The sequence below is a fragment of the Pseudozyma hubeiensis genome (assembly GCF_000403515.1).
Source record: "Pseudozyma hubeiensis SY62 DNA, scaffold: PHS6, whole genome shotgun sequence".
In the NCBI taxonomy this organism is placed as follows: Eukaryota; Fungi; Basidiomycota; class Ustilaginomycetes; order Ustilaginales; family Ustilaginaceae; genus Pseudozyma; species Pseudozyma hubeiensis.
This window is the reverse complement of record NW_012133788.1, coordinates 36,551-56,879: the sequence shown is the minus strand read 5'-3', so window position 1 is coordinate 56,879 and position 20,329 is coordinate 36,551. Positions and strand designations below refer to the sequence as shown.

The following is a 20,329-nucleotide window of genomic DNA, read 5'->3' as shown; positions in this document are numbered from 1 at the left end:
GCGACCACGCAGCCTATGAGATTTTCAAGGCAAAGTAAGGTCCTGTATTCCGCGTTAAACCTTCGGAAATCGACATGCCTTGTATCTTTTGCACGCACTAGGTCGGAATGCTGGCCGTGCCTGCGTTGCCAGGACCGCCAGATCCGGCGCCGTCGATAACAAATTGCCAGAAGGACGGGTCGAAATTGAGCACTTCCTCGAGCAGTTGCGAATCCGACATGTGGTGTGGCTGCTGCGCTTGCGCTTGCGGTTGTGGCTGCGACGATGGCTGATGCTGCCTGTGAAGCTGTTGTTGCTGGTGGTGCTGGTGCCCCAACAGAGGATTGGCTCCCGCACCGCTTGCAAGGCCCGCGCCGAACACAGAATGCGGTGTCATCTCGACGGGCAGGCGCGATTCCCACCACATCGGCTCCCTCGAAGGGCCTTCTCCCGCCACGGGTGCTGTCGCTGGCATTGCTGCACTCGGATGCGGTGACGAGCTAGCGTGAAACGGCACCAAGTGTTTGTGGCTGTTAGCTATCGAGCGCGAGGTCGCGTCCCAGCCAAGCATCGAGACACCCGGCGAGCTCGTGTCACTTGCTCCGCTCGCGCCGCTATGCTTCGATGCTGAACCGTCACTGGCCGTCCTCGCGCTCGACGCGGCCGACAAGAGTGCCAAGCCCTCTGCTGCATTCTGCATCTGCCCAGCGACAGAGGTGGACGATGCCTGCTCTTCTGCTGCCCATGCGTCCTCGACTTGGTCGGCGTCGTCGTCGATATGCGTAAAGGGTCGTTCGAGGCCACTGAATCGTAAAGCTCGATTGAGCACCTTGGCAGTACGCTGCGCCACAAAGTTGTCCGAAAGCTCGCTGACGGCTTCAAAGATGGTCACGATATCGCGACGCAGCTCCTCGGTCGAGGTGTCTGCAAAGCCTGAATCCACGTCATCGATATGCTGCTGGACCTGGCGCCGATGTGACCGTACTAGCGGGATGGCAAGGTTGACCGCGGCCTGTAGGTAGGCTTGAGTCGTCCATCCGACGTAGAACTGTGATGAGGACAAGGATTGCAACGTTCGGGTCACTGCGATGCCACGAATGCACCGTTTGCCATTCTCGACCACGGTCGCTTGCATCTCGCTCAAGAATGTGGACGGTAGCCAAGATGCGTGCATCTGCTGCACGTCGTCGATGCCTCTCTGGCTGAAATGGGTCAAAAAGTTCGAGTCGACAGCGGTCGCCTTCTCGTATTCGTTCTCGTCGTCGCGGCGCGCATCGCTGAGGCTTTGCAGCCGATCCGAAAGGAGCAGCCAGGCGCGACAGATGATCGATGTCATGTAGAAGACGGCCGAGTTGACCATGAGAATGCTGGCCATAGTCTTGGCTTCCACAAAGTCAGCCGAGGTGATGTTGGCATTGACAGCTCGGTCGTAGCCGACGCCGGCCTTGGGCAGGAGGACGGTGTACCACTCCTCCAAGCGCGCCAAGATCTGGCGTGTTTGCCTGGCCATGTCGCGCATATCCTCCTTTGTACAGCGGGCCAGGGCTTCGGGTTGCAGAACCTGAGCCTCGGTCTTGCTCACAAACTCAATGAGCGGCGGAATCTCGTTGGTGAGCGAGCTTGAGACGTTGAGAAAGTTGCGAACAGTGTCGCGCTCTGCGTCGGACTTGGAACGCCATGCAAACGAGTAGAGCGACTGTGCCGCGGCGTTGCGCGCAAGTTGGTCCCATTCAGGCCATGCTTGGAGAGGAGGGAGCTGACCTACGCGCTCGAGATGAGGCTGGCCAGAGCTGAACGACGTGATGCGCAAAGGAGCCAGATCTTTCCGACAGTGGAAAGCAAGCCACTTTGTCGACATGACGAGCTCCATCATTATGATCCTTCTGCGCTCGACTTGATCAGGCGTGAGCCCGAGCCAACATGGTCGCAGCTCATTGTCGAAGCCAGCGCGGATGCTCAACGAAATGGCACGTTCTGTGTATTTGCCCATAAGCGTCTCTTTGGCGATGCAGCGAAAGTAGAAGCTCATGCTGAGCATGACTTCCATCAGATCGCACGTCTCTGCTTCGGTACGTCCTGACCGGAGTGCAGGCATGGACTCGACGATGCGCATAGCCTCCTTTGCGAGTTGTGTATGTAGCGAGCGGATGGGTACAGCGAATTGAATCACACGCTTGCGATTGTCGGAGATCAAGAGGGCCGAGCAAGCCACGAGAGTGAGGACGCGGACGGCAAAGATGTCGGTGATGGCTTGTCGTTCGTAAGAGTGTCTCCAGAGCGCCACGAAACGAGGAGCCTCACGATACGGCATGAGCCAATCGCCTTCGACGAGCAGGTAGTGCATCATGCGGTGGGTGTCGATGAGAGGCGGCAGTACGGCTCGTAGCTGTTGCCAGCGCCGCCTATCTTCGCGCGAAGGAGGATCTGATTCGCCAGGCAAGTCCTGAGTTGGGTCGATCCGATATGCATGATCAGCGGTGGAAGTGCTCGAATGTGTGCGCGAAGATGACGCAGCTGGGAGAGCAGCATCAGACGGTCGTTGACCGAGCAGAGTCTCGAGACGGGTGACGGATTGCTTGATGCGCTGCATCTCGTCTGTGACGGCCGTATCGAACCCGTCAACGCCAGGAAGCGAATCGACGGTCGTGGTGTCCGGTTGTCTCAATGTGTGTGCCTCGCTGCGCTTCCTCTTCTGCTGTGTGCCGTTTGATCGATGCGGTTCGAGCGCGGATGATGTCCGCGCTGCGTGATGGACGAGGCTCGTCGGCATGGAGGCTGACGCTGGCATTGCCCTCGATTCGAATGGTGAGGTGGTAGAGGTGTGCGCGACGTAGCTTGTACCGGCAGTCGAGGTTGTTTGAGAATGATTCGATGGCGCCACGTTGGATGCCGAGGTTGAACCACCCATGCCGGCGCTAGGATCCGAGCAGAGCTGTGTGGTGCCCCTCAACACGCACGATGAGCAAGGACGGGCATGATCGCATTTTGACTTGCGCTGTCGGCATGGCAAGCAGCTGATTTTAGTCCTCTTAGGCGGCAAAGTCTGGGATGGTGACGGCGACGCAGGAACAGACTGGGAACCTGCCCTAGAGCCGTAGGCTTCGGCTAACCCGTCGTTCATCTTGAAGCGTCACGTTGCTGAACGCAGCACGTCACACTGTACATGCGATGAACGAGGACCACAAAAGGCAGTGGCCGTGATGGATGCGAAGGAACAGAGTGTTCTGCGAGAATAGATCGATGAAGTCACTGTTTGCTTGTGTCGTAGACGACCTGGTATGTCGCGAAGCTGAAAGCTCTGTGCGGAAGAGGATCTGCGGCGACGCACAACTGCTGATCTTTGGTGATGTCGGCGATTCCGGCAAAAGGGTGGCGCATGAGGGCAAGATGACGACGATTGCTTCCACGCAGAGAAGTCTTGGTCAAGCACGACAATCTATCGGCTGGAGGCATGCATGTCCAGAGTCAGTGTGCGGAGGGGGGCGGATAAGCCTAGCCCACCTCCGCAAAAAAAACGTGGCCAACTTGGCTCTCGCTTCGGATCATCCGCGGCGATTCGGAAAGGGTTTTGGTCCTTGGTTCCCGCGGCGCTCAGGCTGCTATTTCGGGTTGAACTTTTGTTTCTTTTTTTCTTTCTTGGTCGTTTCGCACGCTTCTTCCAATCACGATTTCCTTCTCGATCGTCATAGTTAAGTCGGTAGACAAGTACGATAGCCATGTCGGATGCGCTCGATCTAGACCAGCTGCAAGCGCAACTCGAGCTGAAGCGTTCTGCTCTGACCGATAGCATCCTCTCCAAGCTGCCTGGTCTAGGTGGTCCTGCTGCTGCTGCTTCATCCTCTTCGGCAGCCTCGGCAAGCACAAGTCGACTTCAAGAGAGTGCCCGCCCACGGCAAGCCAATCTAGGAGTCGGAGCTACTCCCAAACAGCAAGAAGGAGACAGTAATGGCAGCTTCGCAAAGTCACGCAGTGCAGCTGATGTGCGTCTCAGAGGCGCGCTGTCTGCAAAGCGCAAACGATGGCAGGATGAAGAGCCGAAGGCAGCCACTCTCTCGGACTCGGATGATGATCAAACAAGCAGAACGAATGCGATTGTGGCAGCTAAGAAGTCGAAGCAATCGACCAGCAATGGCGCCAAATCATCCACTGCTGCCAATGGCAAATCGGAAAAGAAGGATCCATTCGCTGCCAAAGGCATTGAGTCGCAAAGGGCTTCGCAGAATCAACCTCGCATCGTCGTTTTGGACGGAGAGTCCATCGATTTGTCCAAATTGAGCAAGACGCAGCGCAAGAAGATCAACAAGCAGCTCAAAGCGCAGCAAGAACAACAAGAAGGCGATGACGAACGAGTACCTCAAGCAGCTGCAGCGTCACCGGCATCAACAAAGCCTCCATCAGCATCACCCGTGGCGGCTGCAGCACAACCAGCCCCTGCCATGTTGAACGGTACGAACAACAGTACCAGTGCTGCATTGACACCACTACAGGCGCAGATGCTCTCCAAACTCTCCGGCTCGCGGTTTCGCACAATCAACGAGAAGCTCTATACCACAGCGTCCAACGAAGCCGTCCGCATGATCGATGCTGCTCCGGCTATGTTTGACGAGTATCATCAAGGATTCAGAGAGCAAGTGCGATCTTGGCCCAAGAATCCATTGGATCGTATTGTAGAGCTTTTCGATTCATCGCAAGCGAACGGTTCCGGCCCGAGCAAGGGTAAGGGCAAAAAGAAAGCAGCACAGCAACAATCAGCAGCGTCTTCGCAAGAGGCCAAAGCCCGTTTCGCTCCTGGTGCATTGGTGGTCGATCTGGGCGCTGGTGAAGGCGGACTAGCAAAGAAGTTGATCCCCAAGGGTGTCAAGGTGCTGTGCTACGACCTGGTTACGACGAGCGATGGTTGGGTGAGAAAACAGGATACAGCGGCCATTGGCGGGCTTCCCTTGCCTGGATTTTTTGCGGAAGCAGATCCGCTCGGGTTACAGACCAGGCCAACAGGCGCGGCGGACGGCGTTGCTGATGTGGCAGTCTTCTGTCTCAGCTTGATGGGCACGAATTGGGTCCACATGCTCTTGGAGGCCAAAAGGGTTCTGCGCACAGGTGGAGAGTTGATCATCGCCGAAGTCTCGAGTCGATTCGCAGACGGCTTTGACGCTTTCATTCGAATCGTCAAGATGCTCGGCTTTGGACTCGAACACAAGGATGCGAGCAACACCCACTTTGTGCTCTTTGAGTTCATCAAACTGTCTCAACGCGACCATGTATCGTCTTTGTCTGGTATCGATGGTGACGGCGCCATTGATCCGGAAAACACGTCGCTGGACGAGCTAGCCGAGCATGGCAAGACGCTTCTCAAGCCATGTATCTACAAACGGCGGTAAAGAAGCTCACACCATCGATCGGTGTCATTGATATCTTGCCCGACAAGGCGAACATGTGGATGTGGTATGAAACGAGGTTAATGGGATTGCAAGAGTTGTCGTGACAGAGTGATAATAAATGCTATGTTTGTGCGTGAAGATGCTATTGGTGGTGGCAGTGATAGTTTGTAAATGCCATTACGATGCCCGGGACCTGACCTACGTTGCGTCAGCCGCGGTTGAGCTCGGCGGCGATCTTGGCGCGCACTTCGTTCAACCTCCAGACCGCGCCTGTGTCTGAATTGCTTCCCATCCTCACAAACTCCTTGCCCACAGCAGTTGAACTGGTTTCGCCACCGGAATTGATCACGACCAAGAACCCAGGGGCGATTCTGCCGAGCACATCGATCGCCTGTCTACACTCTCTGGTGCTCATCTGGATCTTTACGCTTTTCGCCAACTTGCCCAGCAGATCCTGCATCGACAGTGTAGGGGATCGAGTGATGCCGGTTGAAGAAAGAGTCGTGCCGTTGGAGAAGAGCATGAAGAGGATGGAGCAGAGTTCGGGTAGACGGGAGACGAGAGCTCGCTGTGACAGCGCCTGCATCGGTGTCAGCGACGAGCCGCTCTGGGACAGAGAGGGCAGCGAGGCGGTGCGTCGAAGTTGTTCTTTGGCTGCGATGCGCTCGCGAAGCGTCATACCTGCTGTGGAGGCGGACGGGGTGGGAGGGACGGCGGTGATGAATTTGACTGGTTTCTGCGGGGTGAGAGGGGCGGAGGCGGAGGGGAGGAGGGACTTGTCCTTGTTGCGATGCGGCGTTGCAAGTGGGATCGTGAGCGAGGGGAGTGTAGCGAGCGGAACTGGTCGAACGATGGATGGATCGTCGAGCGGAAAGTCCGAATGCCAGTGGTGCAATGTCGACCCTTCGGGAGGGATCTCGCCCACGTCCGTGGTAGATGCGGAAGCGACCGGCAACTGAGGCATCGACCTAGAGCTGCGGACAACGGTGGTGGAAACCTCGTCCATGAGCGATTGTTTGCCCTGCAGCGTCGGTCCCGTTAAGCCTTCTGCACCGTCAGAGTCGTCATCCGTGAGCCCCGCGTTGTCAATCTCGCTGGGATCCATGTGGAAAGTACGCTTGCCAAGACGTCTCCCACCGGATCTTGTGGCTGACGGAGTGAAGAGGCCTCCCGCTCCCATGACCGCGTCTCGCGGCGGTGCTGCAAGCCCGTCATCGTCGTCCTCGCGATCACTGTCACCAGCAGACGCGATGCCTAAGCCGACCATCTTTTCCCGCTTCCGCGATGGAGTAGCCGATTCCACCCCAAGCTCCTCTCTCTTCACGGCAGAAGCTGGAGCAACGGATATTCCCCTCTCGTCCAGCCACAACTGATGGTATCGGGCACAACGCTCTCTCAACCTCCTTCCTACTTCAGCTTTGCGCGTTTCCAAGCCGTTGTTCCACATCGCTACCAGAGACATCCCCTCCCTTGCTTTGGCTGAGCTTACGGTGCTGCGAGTCTTGGGTGAACTGGCGAGGGGCGTCGGCGAAGCTGCTGCGAGTTTCCTTCGCGGCGAGGAAAGAAGTGGTGACGAGGATTGTAAAAATGGAGATCGAAGTTTACGCTCGGAAGGAGGTGGTGTCGTGGCTCTCGAAGGCATCTTGGGTGTCCCGAGAACGCTCTCGTCAAAGCCTCCGGATGACGAGGGCAATACGGGAGAAGACTGGACTTCAACACCACCAAAGTTGACCTGAGTGGGAGGTGTGCGTGGCCGAATGGTGCGTTTGATCTCGAGCTCGATCCCGATACCCCAATCAAGGGCACGACGACCTGTGCGAGGGTCCATACTCCTCGTTTTCGAGATGATGAAACCCAATCCTCGCACCTCTTCCTCTTCGTCCACGGAGGCTTGTCGTTGGTTGATGGAAGAGCGTTGGAAATCCATCCAAACACTGGCGAGACGTTTGAGCTCGGTAGGGCCGAGACGTCGTCCTCCCGATCGCTCGACAAGCGGCCGCAGCGCGGTGAACGAGATGAGATTGGGCAGTCGAACTGTTCTTGTACGTTTTGTTTCGGCTTTGATGGAAGAGCGCTCGGAATCGGAATGTTCGTCGTCGGAAGACTGAGCGGATGATTCGAGAGTTGCACTGGCACAGCCTGCGGTAGCGAGGTGTACGACCAGCGCATGCTCCAGTGCGACATGCAAGGACAGCAGGCTCGAATAGAACGACGGCAAGGGGAGGTCGGATGCGAGTGCGTGCTTTGACTGTGGCAGCTCGACCTGATCTTCTTCTGCCAACAGGCCCGAGTCGATCTCGGCGTGAGACAAGCCAGCCGTGTGCGAGGACGACAAAGGCAATGAGGCCGGCTCGGCCTGCCTGCTTTGTGCCAGATTCGGAACACTGGAAGAAGCGGGGAGCTGAGCGCCTCGAAAGATCGCTGCAGCATTTGCCGTTGCCATCGGTGGGAGAGGGACTCCTTTTGGTTTCTGCCTCACACCACGGGGCGTGATGTGAGCTTCTTCATCCTCTTCGTCTACGATCCGACGTAGCGCCTGCGCCCTAGGTGTCTCGCCCAGCCTCGACAGCAACGGACTCTTGCTGGGAGAGCCGAGCATAACTCTGGTGCCCTTGGCTCGGCCTGGTGTAAGCACAAGCCCATCTTCTTCTTCGGTCCCCAACGATTCCGTTTCACCAGTAATAAGTCGACGCGGCGTGCCCGTAAGCGTCCGTGGCGTTTTGCTGGGAGAAGCAGATTTAGGAGGTGTCGTCATTTTACGCTTTGTTGGACTGGAGCTGCTCGCGAGGTTGGGAGAGCCAGGAGAGGAGGTCGATTTGCTGGACGATGATCTGGACAGCATGAGGTACATCTTGTTGGTGTCTGGGTCCGTGCGTACAGAGATGGGAGAGGTTTGAGATGGTTCGAGAAGCGGGCTGAAGCGTGATGAGGCACGCGGAGTAGTTGGCGGCGTACCCAAGAGCGTCACAAGCTCGCTATCTGGTTGTATTGACGACGATGTGAGTCGAGATGTTGGGCTCGACTGAAGCAGGCTTTCGTTTTCAGCCATGATACGGTCGACTTCGCCTTCATCGGGTGTCCTTAGACGCGTACGAGTCTGTCTTCGCTGTGTCGGTTTCTTGGGCGAGACAGGCATCGAAAGGGTGGTGTTTGTCGATGTTTTCGGCTGTTCGCCACTAGACGCAGCCGCAGCTGTCTGTGAGGGACTGTCTGCTACAGCCTGCGAGACTGGTGTGGCGACATCTTCGGTAGCTTTGGACTTGACTGAACGATGCGCGCGACTGATACTAGCTTTGGATGCCGCAAAATGGGCGGCGATGCCTCTGTTTGGCGCCATCGTGATCTAGCGAATGCGGTCAAAGCCAGCTCGTGCCACCTCCGGTCCAGCGGAGGATGTCCCTTTAGTGCCCCGACACAAGGAAGTGAGATACGGCAATGGCACCAGCGAGCTAACGGAAATGATTCGGTACGGCGCTCGCCAACGCGCGATGCTGTGGGTATCTGGATCGACGAAGGAGATGATACGCTGGTGGCGACGGGTGGTGGTGTGAGCGTTAGCATTGCCATTGTGCGGATGTCGAAGACTGCGGGAGAGTGGATTCTCGTTCAACCTTCGCGGACCCTGCCAAGGAATTTCATGGTTTGTGTGAGTTCAAACCCTAACATGTCCCAAAATTCTGCTCCTCCACAATTTAATTCCAAAAGCCGAGCTGATGAAGCTCGCTCGTGCACGTCAATGGGTCTTTGTACGACCCTGCCACTTGCATGATGCTACCCTTCTCATCACTTGTGCCCAAGCAACTTCATCATGGCCTCTTCAGTCGCAAGTCTTATCGGCAAATCCTTCGAGGAGATACTGCGTGCACCGCCACCCGCTCTCTCGGCTGGAGTCGGTGCTTTGGTCGACATGGCTCTCTTCTGGAAAGCGGCCGGCCCCGAGCGATACTTTGCCAAGAGTGACGAGTTCGATGATCAGCTCGTTCAACGCTACTCCAAGATCTACCCCGAGGTCCACGCCGAACGCATCACCCCCACCATTCCTGCCTCTCCGATTACCGCAGCAGACTCACTAGTGGAGCAGCATCTCGGAATGATTCTTCTGCTCGATCAGTACCCGAGGAATGCCTTCCGCGGCTCCGCAAAGCAATATCAGTCGGACGGGCTCGCCAAAAAGTGGGCGGACATCGCCATCGAGCACGGTCTGGACAAGAAAGTCGACCAGTCGCTCGCCTTGTTCTTCTATCTACCTTATGGTCATTCGGAAAACCTAGCGGATCAGGATCGAGCCATTCAGTTGGGCGAGCACGTCGGGGAGCCCTTCTTGACACACGCAAAGCAGCACAGAGAAGTCGTTGCTAGGTTTGGTAGGTTCTGTCATAGAAATAAAGTGATGAACAGAGAGACGACAAAGGAGGAAGCCGACTGGCTCGCAGGCGAGCTTCCTGCCTGGGCCCGATCTTGACATGTGCCATCTCATCCTGCAGTCGTTAGCAACCCACCCAGTTGCGACGCTACCTCAGTCTTGTACTTGTACCATGCTCGATCTTTCTCTCCAAGCCTATTACATATCCCAGTAGCCGCGGAAGCCCGAGTCGCACTATGTCCGTGTCGTAACTATACTGAGGTGGGTCTGCTAGCGAGTGCGAGGAGAAGCAGTACTGTCAAGTACAATGTTGAAGCTACAGCATCCCGCTTCATATCAATCAGCCAGCTTTCGGACCTGGCGAAGGACTCGGTCCAGCAGGCGCCGGTGAAGACTCTTGTCCGCCTGGACCAGGCGTAGCGGTGCCTTCTCGTGTACCCGTGCCCGTCGAGACCTTCTTCTTCTTCTTGCCACCAGCGCCCTTCTTGCCTTGCTGCGCTGCGAGCTTGTTGGCCATCTGAAGCAGCTGCAGCTGTCCCGGCGTCAGCTTGGCCATCTGCTTGCCTCCACTAGCCCCGCTCTCCTGCTGCTGCTTGCGCAACAAGGCAATCAGCGCCGCCGCTTCAGGATGCGCCGCGAGCGCCGAAAGAGCAGACAGCGGGTCGTCGCTGCTCGTTCCTGCTGGTGCTGGTGAGGCGGCAGCCGCCGTGTCCGAAGTCGATGCTGGTGCGGCCACGGTGCTCGGTGCAGCTGCCGAAGTAGCTGGTGCAGCGCCGCCCGAAGCTGTCTTGCCTGCTCCAATGCTGCTATTGCCACTGGCGCTTGATCCGGCTGGAGTGGGTTGCTTCGCGCTGAGCGATGCGTTTGGCGCGGTCGCAGTCTGACTTGTTGCTGTGGAAGAGGCAGGAGCAGCGTGAGCAGGATTGACAGGCTTGGATACGGCCGCTCCTCCGGCGGCAGACGTTCGGAGCGGTGTGCCTGGCAAAAGTGGCGCTTTGCTCGTTGCAACAGGTGGGACAGAGGATGCCGACCCAGCGCTGGTTGCCCTCCCAGAGCTAGCTGCTGCAGCAGGCTGCTTGGCGACTTGGCCGGAGCTGGATGCGGGCTCTGAGCCTGGCGCTTTGACCTTGGGACCAGTAGCTGCGTTCTGTGAGCTGCTTGGTATCGAGGGCTTGATGGGCGCAGGCAGCAAAGGCTTGGGCAGCGTGGTCATTGGATGCAGTGATGTCGCAGATCCGGGGGGCTTTGGCAGCGAAGTTGTTGCTGGAGGAACGACCGCATTGGTTCCGCTCGTGGAAGCAAGAGCCGGCTTGACTGGCGACTGAGAACCGTTCACGCTTTCGACGCTAGCTTTGGCGTTGGCAGAGGATGCGGACGTCACGGTTGAAGCGGCAGATCCGATAGGCTTGCCACTTGCTGCTGTCGCACCTTGCACAAGCTTGGCGGTCGCAGGGCTAGCATCCTTCTTCTGAGCCGACACCTGCTGTTGCTTCATTCGCTCCTTGAGATGGGTCACGAGATACGCCTGCAACACCTGTAGCGCTTGCTGAGCCCCCAAGCCTTCGATCTGCGCCAGTTGCCCTGCGTTGAGATGGCCAAATACCTGCGGGCTGAGGTATAGCTTGCCGTCGTGATGCACAATGGGCGGCGTCTCTAGCAACGACTCGATGGTGCCTGGAGCAGCTTTAGGTTTGTCGCTCGCCGCGGTGATAGCGGATGAAGGGGGCGTTCCGATGATGAGCGGAATTCGGATCGCCGGCAAAGACCCGGCCGTGCCGGCCGCAGCTGCGGCTCCGGCTGCTGCGGCTGCAGATGCAGGGTTGAGAGCGGTGACAGCACCAGATGCACCAACACCGTCACCATTAGAGGAGGCCGGTGCAGCGGCTGCCGTCGTGCTGGTAGGTGCAGGGGCACCAGTAGATGTATCAGCTCCAGCGGGCGCAGTCGGTCCGGCCGCAGCGGCTTTGGCAGCTTCCTCCTTCTGCTTGGCGAGGTTGGCGCGATGCTGCTCAGCGAGCTTGGAGTCCGACATGGTATAAAAGATGCCTTTGCCAGGCTCATCGGACCTGCGTGGAATGCGGGTGAAATCGCGTGAAGAGCCGATCGCGTGACGAATGGAGCTCTGCCAATCGCGACCAGTGTGTCTGCCATTGCGCTTGAACCAGACCCATCTGTTGGCGATCCACTCATACACTTCTTGCAGCGTGAGTTTGCCACCTTTCTTGCCGCAGTGATCCGAGCGAAGCGCTTGCGAGATGAGCTCGATGTTGGACAGATCTGGCTTGTCCTCGGGTCCAGGTGGCGGCTTTGCGACGGAGGCTGGCGTCGGAGTAGCGCTCTTGTTGGCAGCAGCGGCAGCTCCAGCAGCCTTCTGGGACTCTTTGGACTTCGCGTTTGCAAGGCTTGCTGCCGAAGCAATGATACTGGCAGTCGTCGGGTACGTTGATAGACCGGGACCCGACTCCGCATTTGTCGCCGTCGGAGTCGACATGGCAGATGGCGTAGATGCGGATGGGTATGGAGCGATCTTGGCGCCTAGTGCGCTGGTCACGCCACGTCCGGAGGCGGCTGATGGGATCATGGGTAGCGCCGAGGGCATTTGACCCACAGCATGTGGCAATGACTGCGCAGGAAGCTGACTGTGACCAGGCATAGAGCCGGAGACGGCACTGGCAGCGGCGATAATGGCCGAAGCCGCGGACGCTGAAGCGGGATCGTTGGACAGTACAGATTGTCCGTTGTGAGCACCCAGATTGGCTCCGGCCGTGGCGGCAGCCAGTGGAGCCAATAATCCGCCGTCTGCGGAGGGTGTAGATGGCGCCTCTTCTCCTGCTTTTTTCTTTTTGGCCTTGACTGTCTTTGGCTTTGCCGGTTTCGCTTTGGCTGACGATGCCGAAGCGGAAGCTGCTTTGTCTGTTGCCTTTTGACCCGTTTTCGTTGCAGCTCCAGCGGCGGGTGCTACTGATGGTGTCGCTGCAGGAGCGATGGGGAGTGGCGCGGACTTGGAATGGATGGTCGCTGCTGTCGACTCCGAGGTGGCGATCGCGGAAGCCGCCGTGGGTGGCAAGGTTGCGGTAGAGACAGTTGATCTGGAAGTGGCAGGCTTAATGTCGAGCATGACAACATCGTCGTCAGCTGCAGCCATGTTTGCCTGGTCAGCCGAGCTTGTTGCCAAGTCGCTTCCAGCGGAGGACGTCGGAGCGCCAGCGGGGGCCTTGCCCTTTGTAGGGCTGGTGGAAACCGCGCGCGTGGAGGCGTCGGCTCGAGCTTTGGCAGCTTTGGCACGCTTGGCCGCATCGAGAGCTTCGATGCCGATAGGTGTGCCGACTTTGAGTGCGGGTTCCTCGTCCGGAAGGGGCTCGCCTCTCTTTCTCTTTCGACCTGCAATGCCCGCTCCCATGGCCCATGCAGGAGTTGGCGACTCCTTCTTGATGGCGCTGCCGTCGATGCCTTCGCTTCCTGAACGCTGCATAGCTTCCATAGCGATCTTGGCTTTGCTAGCCTTGACACTTTTCGTGCCCTTCTGACCCTTCGTACCCTTGGCTGGTCGTTTGCCGGAAGCGGTACCACGCGCGTTGCTGGGAGGGGGTGGAGTCGTGATGTCGTCATCCTGTTCACCGTCGCTGCTTTGCTCCCCTGCGCTCGGCGTGCCAAGGCTGTCGCTGTCGTCGCCGTCTGGACGAGTCTGCGGTACGGGACCTTTGGTGGGCATCTTGCCACGCCCGGCTCCTTTGCCCTTGCCCTTTCCAGCGGCTCTGTTGGCTAGGGCCGCGGCGGTTGTCTTGGCAGATGCCTTGTTTTTGCCCTGCGCTTTGCCCCTTCGCTCGTCGCCAAGGTCTTCCATGGTCTCGTCTGCAGCGGCTTCGCTTTCAACGGCGCCGCCTAACGCTTTGCCTACCTTTGACTTGGGTTTGAGCACAAGCCTTCGCTTCGGTGGATCAAGTTTGCCTCTGCCACCAGCTGCAGACGATCTTCTGCGGCCCGACGTGGCGATTAGCTTAGCATCTTGCCCTTCCTCCTCTTGTCCTTCGTATGCGTCCTCACCGGCATCGTCTCCCGAAACAGAACTAGCTGAGCTGCCTTGTTCGTCTTGATCCTCGTCCTCATCGTCCTCTTCCTCTATGTCCTCGTCGTCTTCCATCTGGCCCTCGCTGCTGAGATCGGAGAGCGATTCTGATTCGGAGTCGTGTGCGCGTTGGCTGTCGCCGTCGATGCTGTAAGCTGCGCCCGGCGGTGGTGGCAACACAAAGTAGAAGACGCGCTCGGCGATCTGGATCTTGGTTCGTTTGCCGAGGACGACAATACCACCCTTTTCGACCCAGACGTCGTCGACAAAGGCGCCATTGCGACCAACGACCATCAGGACGAACTGACCATCACCTTGGTCTGGGTCTACGCCCGGTCCTGCGCCCATCTGTGACGCGATGTTGTACGGATCCTGTGCAAAGGCGTCTGCGCCGGGCAAATGAGAGCCATTGACGCGGTTGAGATCGGTGGGCGACGTGATACGAAAGGGTGCGGCACCATTGCCGCTCGAGACTCGACTATGGGCAGGAGTGCCGTTGAGGAGAGCAGAATTAGGGGTATGAATAGGACCGGTGTAGTAAAATATGCGTGCGTGAAGGCGTGAGATGGATTTGAGCGGGCCGAGATCGACGTCTACATCACCTTCGGTCTTGGATTCCGATGTGATATGCGCCTGCAAGAGACCTGAAGCGGCGTTGGGGAGTTGCGGCGGCTGCGCACCCGCCTGCTGATTTGGTTGAAGTTGGCCTGGGCGTCTTCCGATGGTAACGTCAAGCGTCTGAATGTAGTACGAAAAGCCGGGGAACTCGAGCTTGGCGTATGCCTGGATGGGACCTTGATCTTGATCATCCTCATCTTCTGGTTCGATGTCGTCGAAGGCCTCGTCGTCCCAGTCCATGTCCTGCCGTGTAAGCGCCTCATTGAGATCGACAGCTCCTTGATAGGCCTGTTGAGCCGCATCGAGATCAGTCAGAGTGGATGGGAGTCCAGAAGCGGAAGGATCGAGCATCAAGCCTCCATAAGCGTTGATGAGCTGATCCGAGTTGGCATTCTGAGCAGCTAGATTGGAGAGGTGCGATAAGAGGCCATTGCCTTCTGCTAGGGACGCCAGAAGCTTGGCATCTTCTTCGTTGAGACCGGCAGCTGCTGCCTGTAGCGATGCTGGCATGGACGAAGGTGCTGGAGCATCTGTGCCAGTCCCGAACGGAGAGCCGACGATGGCACTCTCGATGGCAGTGGACCCTTGGGTGTTGGCGGAAGCAGTGTCGGCGCTCATCGCATCGCCCTTTGATAGTGCCGTCGGTATCGACGCCGCTGAAGTTGAGGTACTGTCGAGCGTATGTGCCGATGTGGACGCAACTGGATTGAGATTCTCTATGCCGGAGGGTGAGGCGCGCCGCGTGGGTGAGGATGGCTGGGTAACAGCAGTCGATGCCGTACCTGCCATGGTGTCAGCAGCAATCGAGGCGGCGTGATGTGAAGGTCCGGTCAAAGGAAGGTGTCGATGTTGAGACACATGGGTGACACGGTATGAGGCTGGTCGTTGGTGGATAAGTGGGGATTGCGGGACAAAATGAAGTCGGGGCAGGTCAAGTCGCGCAGAACAGTCGGTGCCTCGAGCCCGTCTCTGGGATATTCTCGAGAATGTGTACTGATGATGGGGGGCGATGATGGCGGATGCCGAGTCGACGATGTTCAGAGCCGGTTCAGAGGAGATCTGGTCAGAAGTGGCCCGGCGGATCGAGACCGACTGTCTTGGTGATTCCCTAGTCTTGCACTGACACAGCTGTGAAGCCGGCGCGTAGACGAGCGGGTGATCCGAGTCGATGCGATGAGATGAGATGCGATACTTTCCCGAGCAGGGTGGTCCGGGTTGGATGGATGACAGTCGATGTGATCAGAGGAAGAGATCCTTTTTTTTCCAGTTCGTGTGTTCCGATGATGGTGTCGACCGACGGCTTTCCCGAAACTCGATAAATCTGCAAGTGAAATCACAGACTGCAGCGTCAAAGGCTCGAAAACAGGGTTCGCTGCGTACCTGTCCATGTCCGAATTCCATTCTTTTTTCAAGACAGTTTTTTTTTCCTCGCGTTCGTACTACTTCGAAGCCCAGCGCTTAGTGTCCTGCATGTTCTCAGTCTCTGCAGAGCTGTTCATGTCATCTGAATCAAATCTCACATAAGAAGTGAAAAGCTTCAGCAAAAGGCGACACAAGCTGACCTACGACTGTCACTTGGAAGGAGCCAGATCACGGCACGGAAGGTGTCCTCCGTCCCGTCCCGTCGATCGCAATCGTGAGCTCGTTTGTGGTGCGCCTTGCTGAACGGTGCAATGACAAATTCAGCCTCCATCGTCTCGCAAACAGTGTAGAAACAAAAATTCTTCCTAGAATTGAGGTCACAATAACCACACCGAAAACGTTGTTTGCCTCCACTCGAATCCCACCGGAATTGTCTAAACGAAGAAAACAGTCCGCAACTGGATGCCGCTTTGACACGCGACAGCACTTTGCACCCTGAACGTCAGAAAAATTGTTGCTCAACGTCGTCCTTCCTCTTTCGTGCCTTTCCCCTCTCCTTGACATCCATCCATCGACTCAAGGCCGGCTCGGCTCGGCTCTCGTCTGCTTCAAGAGCATCGGCTGTGATAGGCAGGAATCGGAAGGCAAATGTCATCAGCGACCATGCACCCATAGCCGAATCGAGCTGCTCAGCAGACCATTCTCGCCGACGTCGACAACCATGGCGCGCTGTAGGGTCAAGCTCGATCTTGGCCCTCATGGCAAGGTTCTCGCCTCCGTGATCGACTACGACGATGCAAAGAAAGTTGCTGCTGGTCGCTTCGACGTGCACCCATCCAATGTGCAGCTCTTTGTCAGCGATGGAGAGGATCTGTGGGAGCTGCACCCTTCGGCTTTCCAGGACGTGGTAGCAGACAATGGTGTCATTGTCGCCAAGAGTATCTCTCGAACATCCCAACCGGCAGTCTCAACAGCAGCAACATCATCATTGTCATCGACATCAGCTCCAATCCCCATATCTTCACCCGTTGTCCCGAAGCGAGATCTCTCTGGTGACACGGCACCTAGACCGGCGCTACCTGCCACCACAGGCCTCTCGACCCCGTATTCGCGCCCTGCTCGTCGACGCTCGGCCAGCGCTTCGTCCATAGAAAGCATTGAGACGAGCACCAGCAGCGCCACGAGCTCTTCGTCATCGTCGTCGTCCTCTTCATCATCATCATCGTCCGACGACGATCGACGATCTGAATCCGTACAGGATGTCACGGCCACTGCTGCCACTACTCGTACCGTCATGGGGCCCAATGGCCTTCCTGTCTCCTCCAAGGAGCGCTGGGATCCCAAGACACACCGTCTCATGTTTGAGAAGCTCAACGAAATCATCAGCTCGGAAACAATCTTCTACACGCGCAAGTACACCGAGGAACGGTATCGTATATTCCAACTGCTGATCGACAGCTACGGTGACAATGGCGTTCGAGGCAACTTCTTGCGTGGAAGAACTGCTGCTGCTTTCATCTCTCGTGTTTCAGGTGTGCTCCGCACCGCACGCGAGAGGGGCGAAAAGATCAAACAGCCATTCAAGTTCTTTTTCCCGAACAAGAAGGACGATGAGGTGGTCCCTCGATCGGCGACGGTCCCTGCCGGAACATCCACCGAGGCCAATGTACGAGCATCCGTGCACACCAATGGAGGTGCAGGTCGAGCCCGGACGCTGCCAGCTCCGGCTGATGGAGCATCATCTCGGAAGCGCAACAATAATGCGAATCGAGCAGCAGCAGTATCGGCATCAGTCTCAGCATCGACAGCACAGACGGCATCCAGGGCGTCAGCACCTGGCAGTGCAACACCAGTGATGCCACGGGTGAATGGTAAAGGGAAACAGCCAGCAAGGACCAGCGGTCAAGCTCCACCCCAGATTCGTCGAAGCACTACGAACGCGGCAGCTACAGCATCGGCTTCCCCGAGAGGTGCAAAGAGACCTTCCAATGGCGCGTCTGCTCCCACAGCACAGACGAAGAAACCAAAGGCACAACAAGCAAAGGGACAATTACAACAGGGACACACGCAGAAGGGGCAACCCCAAAAGGGACAACCGCAAAAGGGACAATCTAGGTCATCTCAGAGGCCCCCGACTGCGCCACGGCCGCCAGCGTCGACAAATCCTCGGGGCCGATCTGTATCGCCTCATCAGGATCGGGATGATGATGGGCGACGCTATTCGCAGAGCGTCAGGGACCGTTCGCCACGCAGGGGCTGGGATACATGGATTCGCGCGAGAGACGAACCGAGCTCCAATGGCTCTGCGACAGAACTGCGAGAGGACGGGGCGGATCGCGCTCGTCGACCGACGGTATCGCTGCCGAGGCGACCGAGTTGGACTGATCGTGTCGATCACCAGCAGCTCGACCATCGATCGGCAGAATCGAGCAGGCAGGACCAGAGTCGGGATGCCAATGGCCTCGAAGATTCGCTCTTCAGAGCAGACACGCGATCGCCTCCTCCCCGCCAGATGCAGCAGTCGTCAATCCCTCGTAGGGGTAGAAGTGCGTCGAGAGGGTTACAACCGGAGCCGTCATCGCAGCAGAGCAGTCCTCGGACGCGTAGGAATGCGGTGGAGCGCGCGCTCGAGCATCTGGTCCAAGTTGGTGCCAACCCTTCCGGCTCGCCGGACGACATAGGAGGTGGAGGCAATCGGCGATGGAACGGTGCGCATCGTTCGTGGCGTCGCGATCAATCGGGCGACAATGGTTGGCCGAAACGCGATACCGATCAACCTCGTACACCACCGAGAGCCAATTGAGGTACAGTATGGAGGATACACACGCGTTGACCAAGCTGTACATCCACCCTTGCTGTCTTATTCAAATAGCCAAGATCATTCTTTTGCATGCGAACTGAGGAACGGTGGTGAGCCTCTGTCACGGGTCACGACACAGGTGTTGACTATACTTGCTGGACGCCAGATCAAAGTCGCGGCTTGGCATGATCTGTGAGCACGAGGGCCGGGACTGCGGGTTATTGTCGGAAGCCAGTTTTCAAAGTGCAAAGCCGACCGCCTGTTCGGAAGTGAGATTCCGAACGAAGAAATTCTACGTTTCATGCGATCGGCACGCGTTGGATGCCTGAACAGGTAGCGCTGCAAAGATCGAAGCCACCTTGTCCCCCACAGCGAACCATTTGCGGTCTTCATAACTCGGTTGCCTGAACATACAGTAGCTGACCTTGCGTTCTGCTAGGAAGCAAAAGCACAGGTGTGCGAGGTGATTGAAGTACTGTATCTGCGTCGGATCGTCGTCGGAAATTTCGGTGACGATCTTGCTTTTTAGTCAGCGCTCGTTACGATCTGTGCTTCCGAGACCGCATCTCGTCCCATACAAGTGTATCGGCGCAGATGAGGAAGAGCGCACGTTTGCCCGCTAGCCTGTCCAAGAGCAGGTACCGATCTTGCTACTTGCAGGTGTAAGTCGAGGGTAGATGTCCGCAAAGATCGACGTGTGAGACGACAGCTGCAGCTCCGGCATTTTCAGCGTGTAACTCGGTATCAAATGGGCGAGCAAACCCGATTCGCCATTTCTCCCAGTCCCTTCCATCGAACTGCCTTGGACGCCAGCTCGCCGGCTTGCTTCGGACGTGCTAGATTCTACAGTCCGTCTACCCAGGCTGCTGCGCTTCTCGGACAGCGATGCGAATGGGCGGGACGATAGAGAAGACCGTTTCTCGCCGAGCTCGGAGATAGCAGATGTGTGGACCCGGCAATCATGGCTGAGTGCCTTATTGGATCGGAACTTTGGTACGGTAAGCGCCCTGAAGAGACTTTTTGTTTTTTTTATTTGTCTTTTATGTGAATCCCGATTGTCCTCCACTTCCGTTACGGGTCTTGTTCGGTGCCACAGGTGGTGGAATGCCCAGAGTCCACCGAGATTCCGAGGTGTCTGAACCTTGTACACAGCGGCAAAAAGAAATTATTATAAAGAGAGTCTACGACGGAATGATGACACGATGCGTTAGGGGCTGTCCAGTTGAGCAAATTTTGGCCCAGCTTCCCATGTTTGCTTACTCTTTCCGTCTGACATTTGCGGCTACAGACTCAGGCTGCCTTGACGATCTATCGACAGATCTCGCCTACGTCTGCAAGCGACAGAAAGTGAGAAAGCAAGAAGTGGGGTCCTTCCCTAATCGTAGCAAGCTCATCCGAAGCGAGACTGCGCCTCCTCTTTCCGCGGAGTCACATCCGAGCTCACCGCGCATGTCCGGTCTGTGCAAGAGGACTCCTTCAGGTCGTGGGCCAATCGATGCTCGTGGAAGGCAACCGTCTCTGTGCGGCTCTGTGCACCCATCGCTGAGGACCGAAGAGCAAAGGCGAAGGAAGGCACGAGGCGACACGGTCTTGGCACGATTTTCGAGCTCGCGATTCGTTCCGCTTCGGGTGTCACCCTCAGCCAAGGCAGCCAACTCTATAATGGCACAAAGCTACGGCAATGTAAGAACAAGAAGACCCTGAAGCGCCGTCATTGTGTCACGGAAATTTGGTTCCGGTCCTGAAATCCTGACCCTGGCTTC

General features: G+C 57.2%; 7 protein-coding genes across 7 annotated transcripts; 3 read left to right on the top strand and 4 right to left on the bottom strand.

Annotated features, from left to right (window-relative positions):
• Nucleotides 1–97: 97 nt before the first annotated feature.
• On the bottom strand, nt 98–2,767 carry PHSY_000371 (hypothetical protein; the record flags this gene model as incomplete). The annotated part of the gene is made up of 1 exon (XM_012331012.1): nt 98–2,767. The coding sequence occupies one exon, from the start codon at nt 2,765–2,767 to the stop codon at nt 98–100; it is 2,670 nt and encodes an 889-aa protein (XP_012186402.1).
• A 928-nt stretch (nt 2,768–3,695) lies between these two features.
• On the top strand, nt 3,696–5,357 carry PHSY_000370 (potential rRNA methyltransferase; the record flags this gene model as incomplete). Its single annotated transcript, XM_012331011.1, has 1 exon — nt 3,696–5,357. One exon carries the CDS (start codon nt 3,696–3,698, stop codon nt 5,355–5,357), a length of 1,662 nt encoding a protein of 553 aa, XP_012186401.1.
• Nucleotides 5,358–5,565: 208 nt separating this feature from the next.
• On the bottom strand, nt 5,566–8,694 carry PHSY_000369 (hypothetical protein; the record flags this gene model as incomplete). Its single annotated transcript, XM_012331010.1, has 1 exon — nt 5,566–8,694. The coding sequence occupies one exon, from the start codon at nt 8,692–8,694 to the stop codon at nt 5,566–5,568; it is 3,129 nt and encodes a 1,042-aa protein (XP_012186400.1).
• Nucleotides 8,695–9,165: 471 nt separating this feature from the next.
• PHSY_000368 (hypothetical protein) lies at nt 9,166–9,819 on the top strand (the record flags this gene model as incomplete). The annotated part of the gene is made up of 1 exon (XM_012331009.1): nt 9,166–9,819. The coding sequence occupies one exon, from the start codon at nt 9,166–9,168 to the stop codon at nt 9,817–9,819; it is 654 nt and encodes a 217-aa protein (XP_012186399.1).
• A 241-nt stretch (nt 9,820–10,060) lies between these two features.
• Nucleotides 10,061–15,193, bottom strand: PHSY_000367 (hypothetical protein; the record flags this gene model as incomplete). The annotated part of the gene is made up of 1 exon (XM_012331008.1): nt 10,061–15,193. One exon carries the CDS (start codon nt 15,191–15,193, stop codon nt 10,061–10,063), a length of 5,133 nt encoding a protein of 1,710 aa, XP_012186398.1.
• A 248-nt stretch (nt 15,194–15,441) lies between these two features.
• On the bottom strand, nt 15,442–15,792 carry PHSY_000366 (hypothetical protein; the record flags this gene model as incomplete). The annotated part of the gene is made up of 1 exon (XM_012331007.1): nt 15,442–15,792. The coding sequence occupies one exon, from the start codon at nt 15,790–15,792 to the stop codon at nt 15,442–15,444; it is 351 nt and encodes a 116-aa protein (XP_012186397.1).
• A 695-nt stretch (nt 15,793–16,487) lies between these two features.
• On the top strand, nt 16,488–20,311 carry PHSY_000365 (hypothetical protein; the record flags this gene model as incomplete). The annotated part of the gene is made up of 3 exons (XM_012331006.1): nt 16,488–18,474; nt 19,350–19,564; nt 19,952–20,311. The coding sequence occupies 3 exons, from the start codon at nt 16,488–16,490 to the stop codon at nt 20,309–20,311; spliced, it is 2,562 nt and encodes an 853-aa protein (XP_012186396.1).
• Between the last annotated feature and the right edge of the window lie 18 nt (nt 20,312–20,329).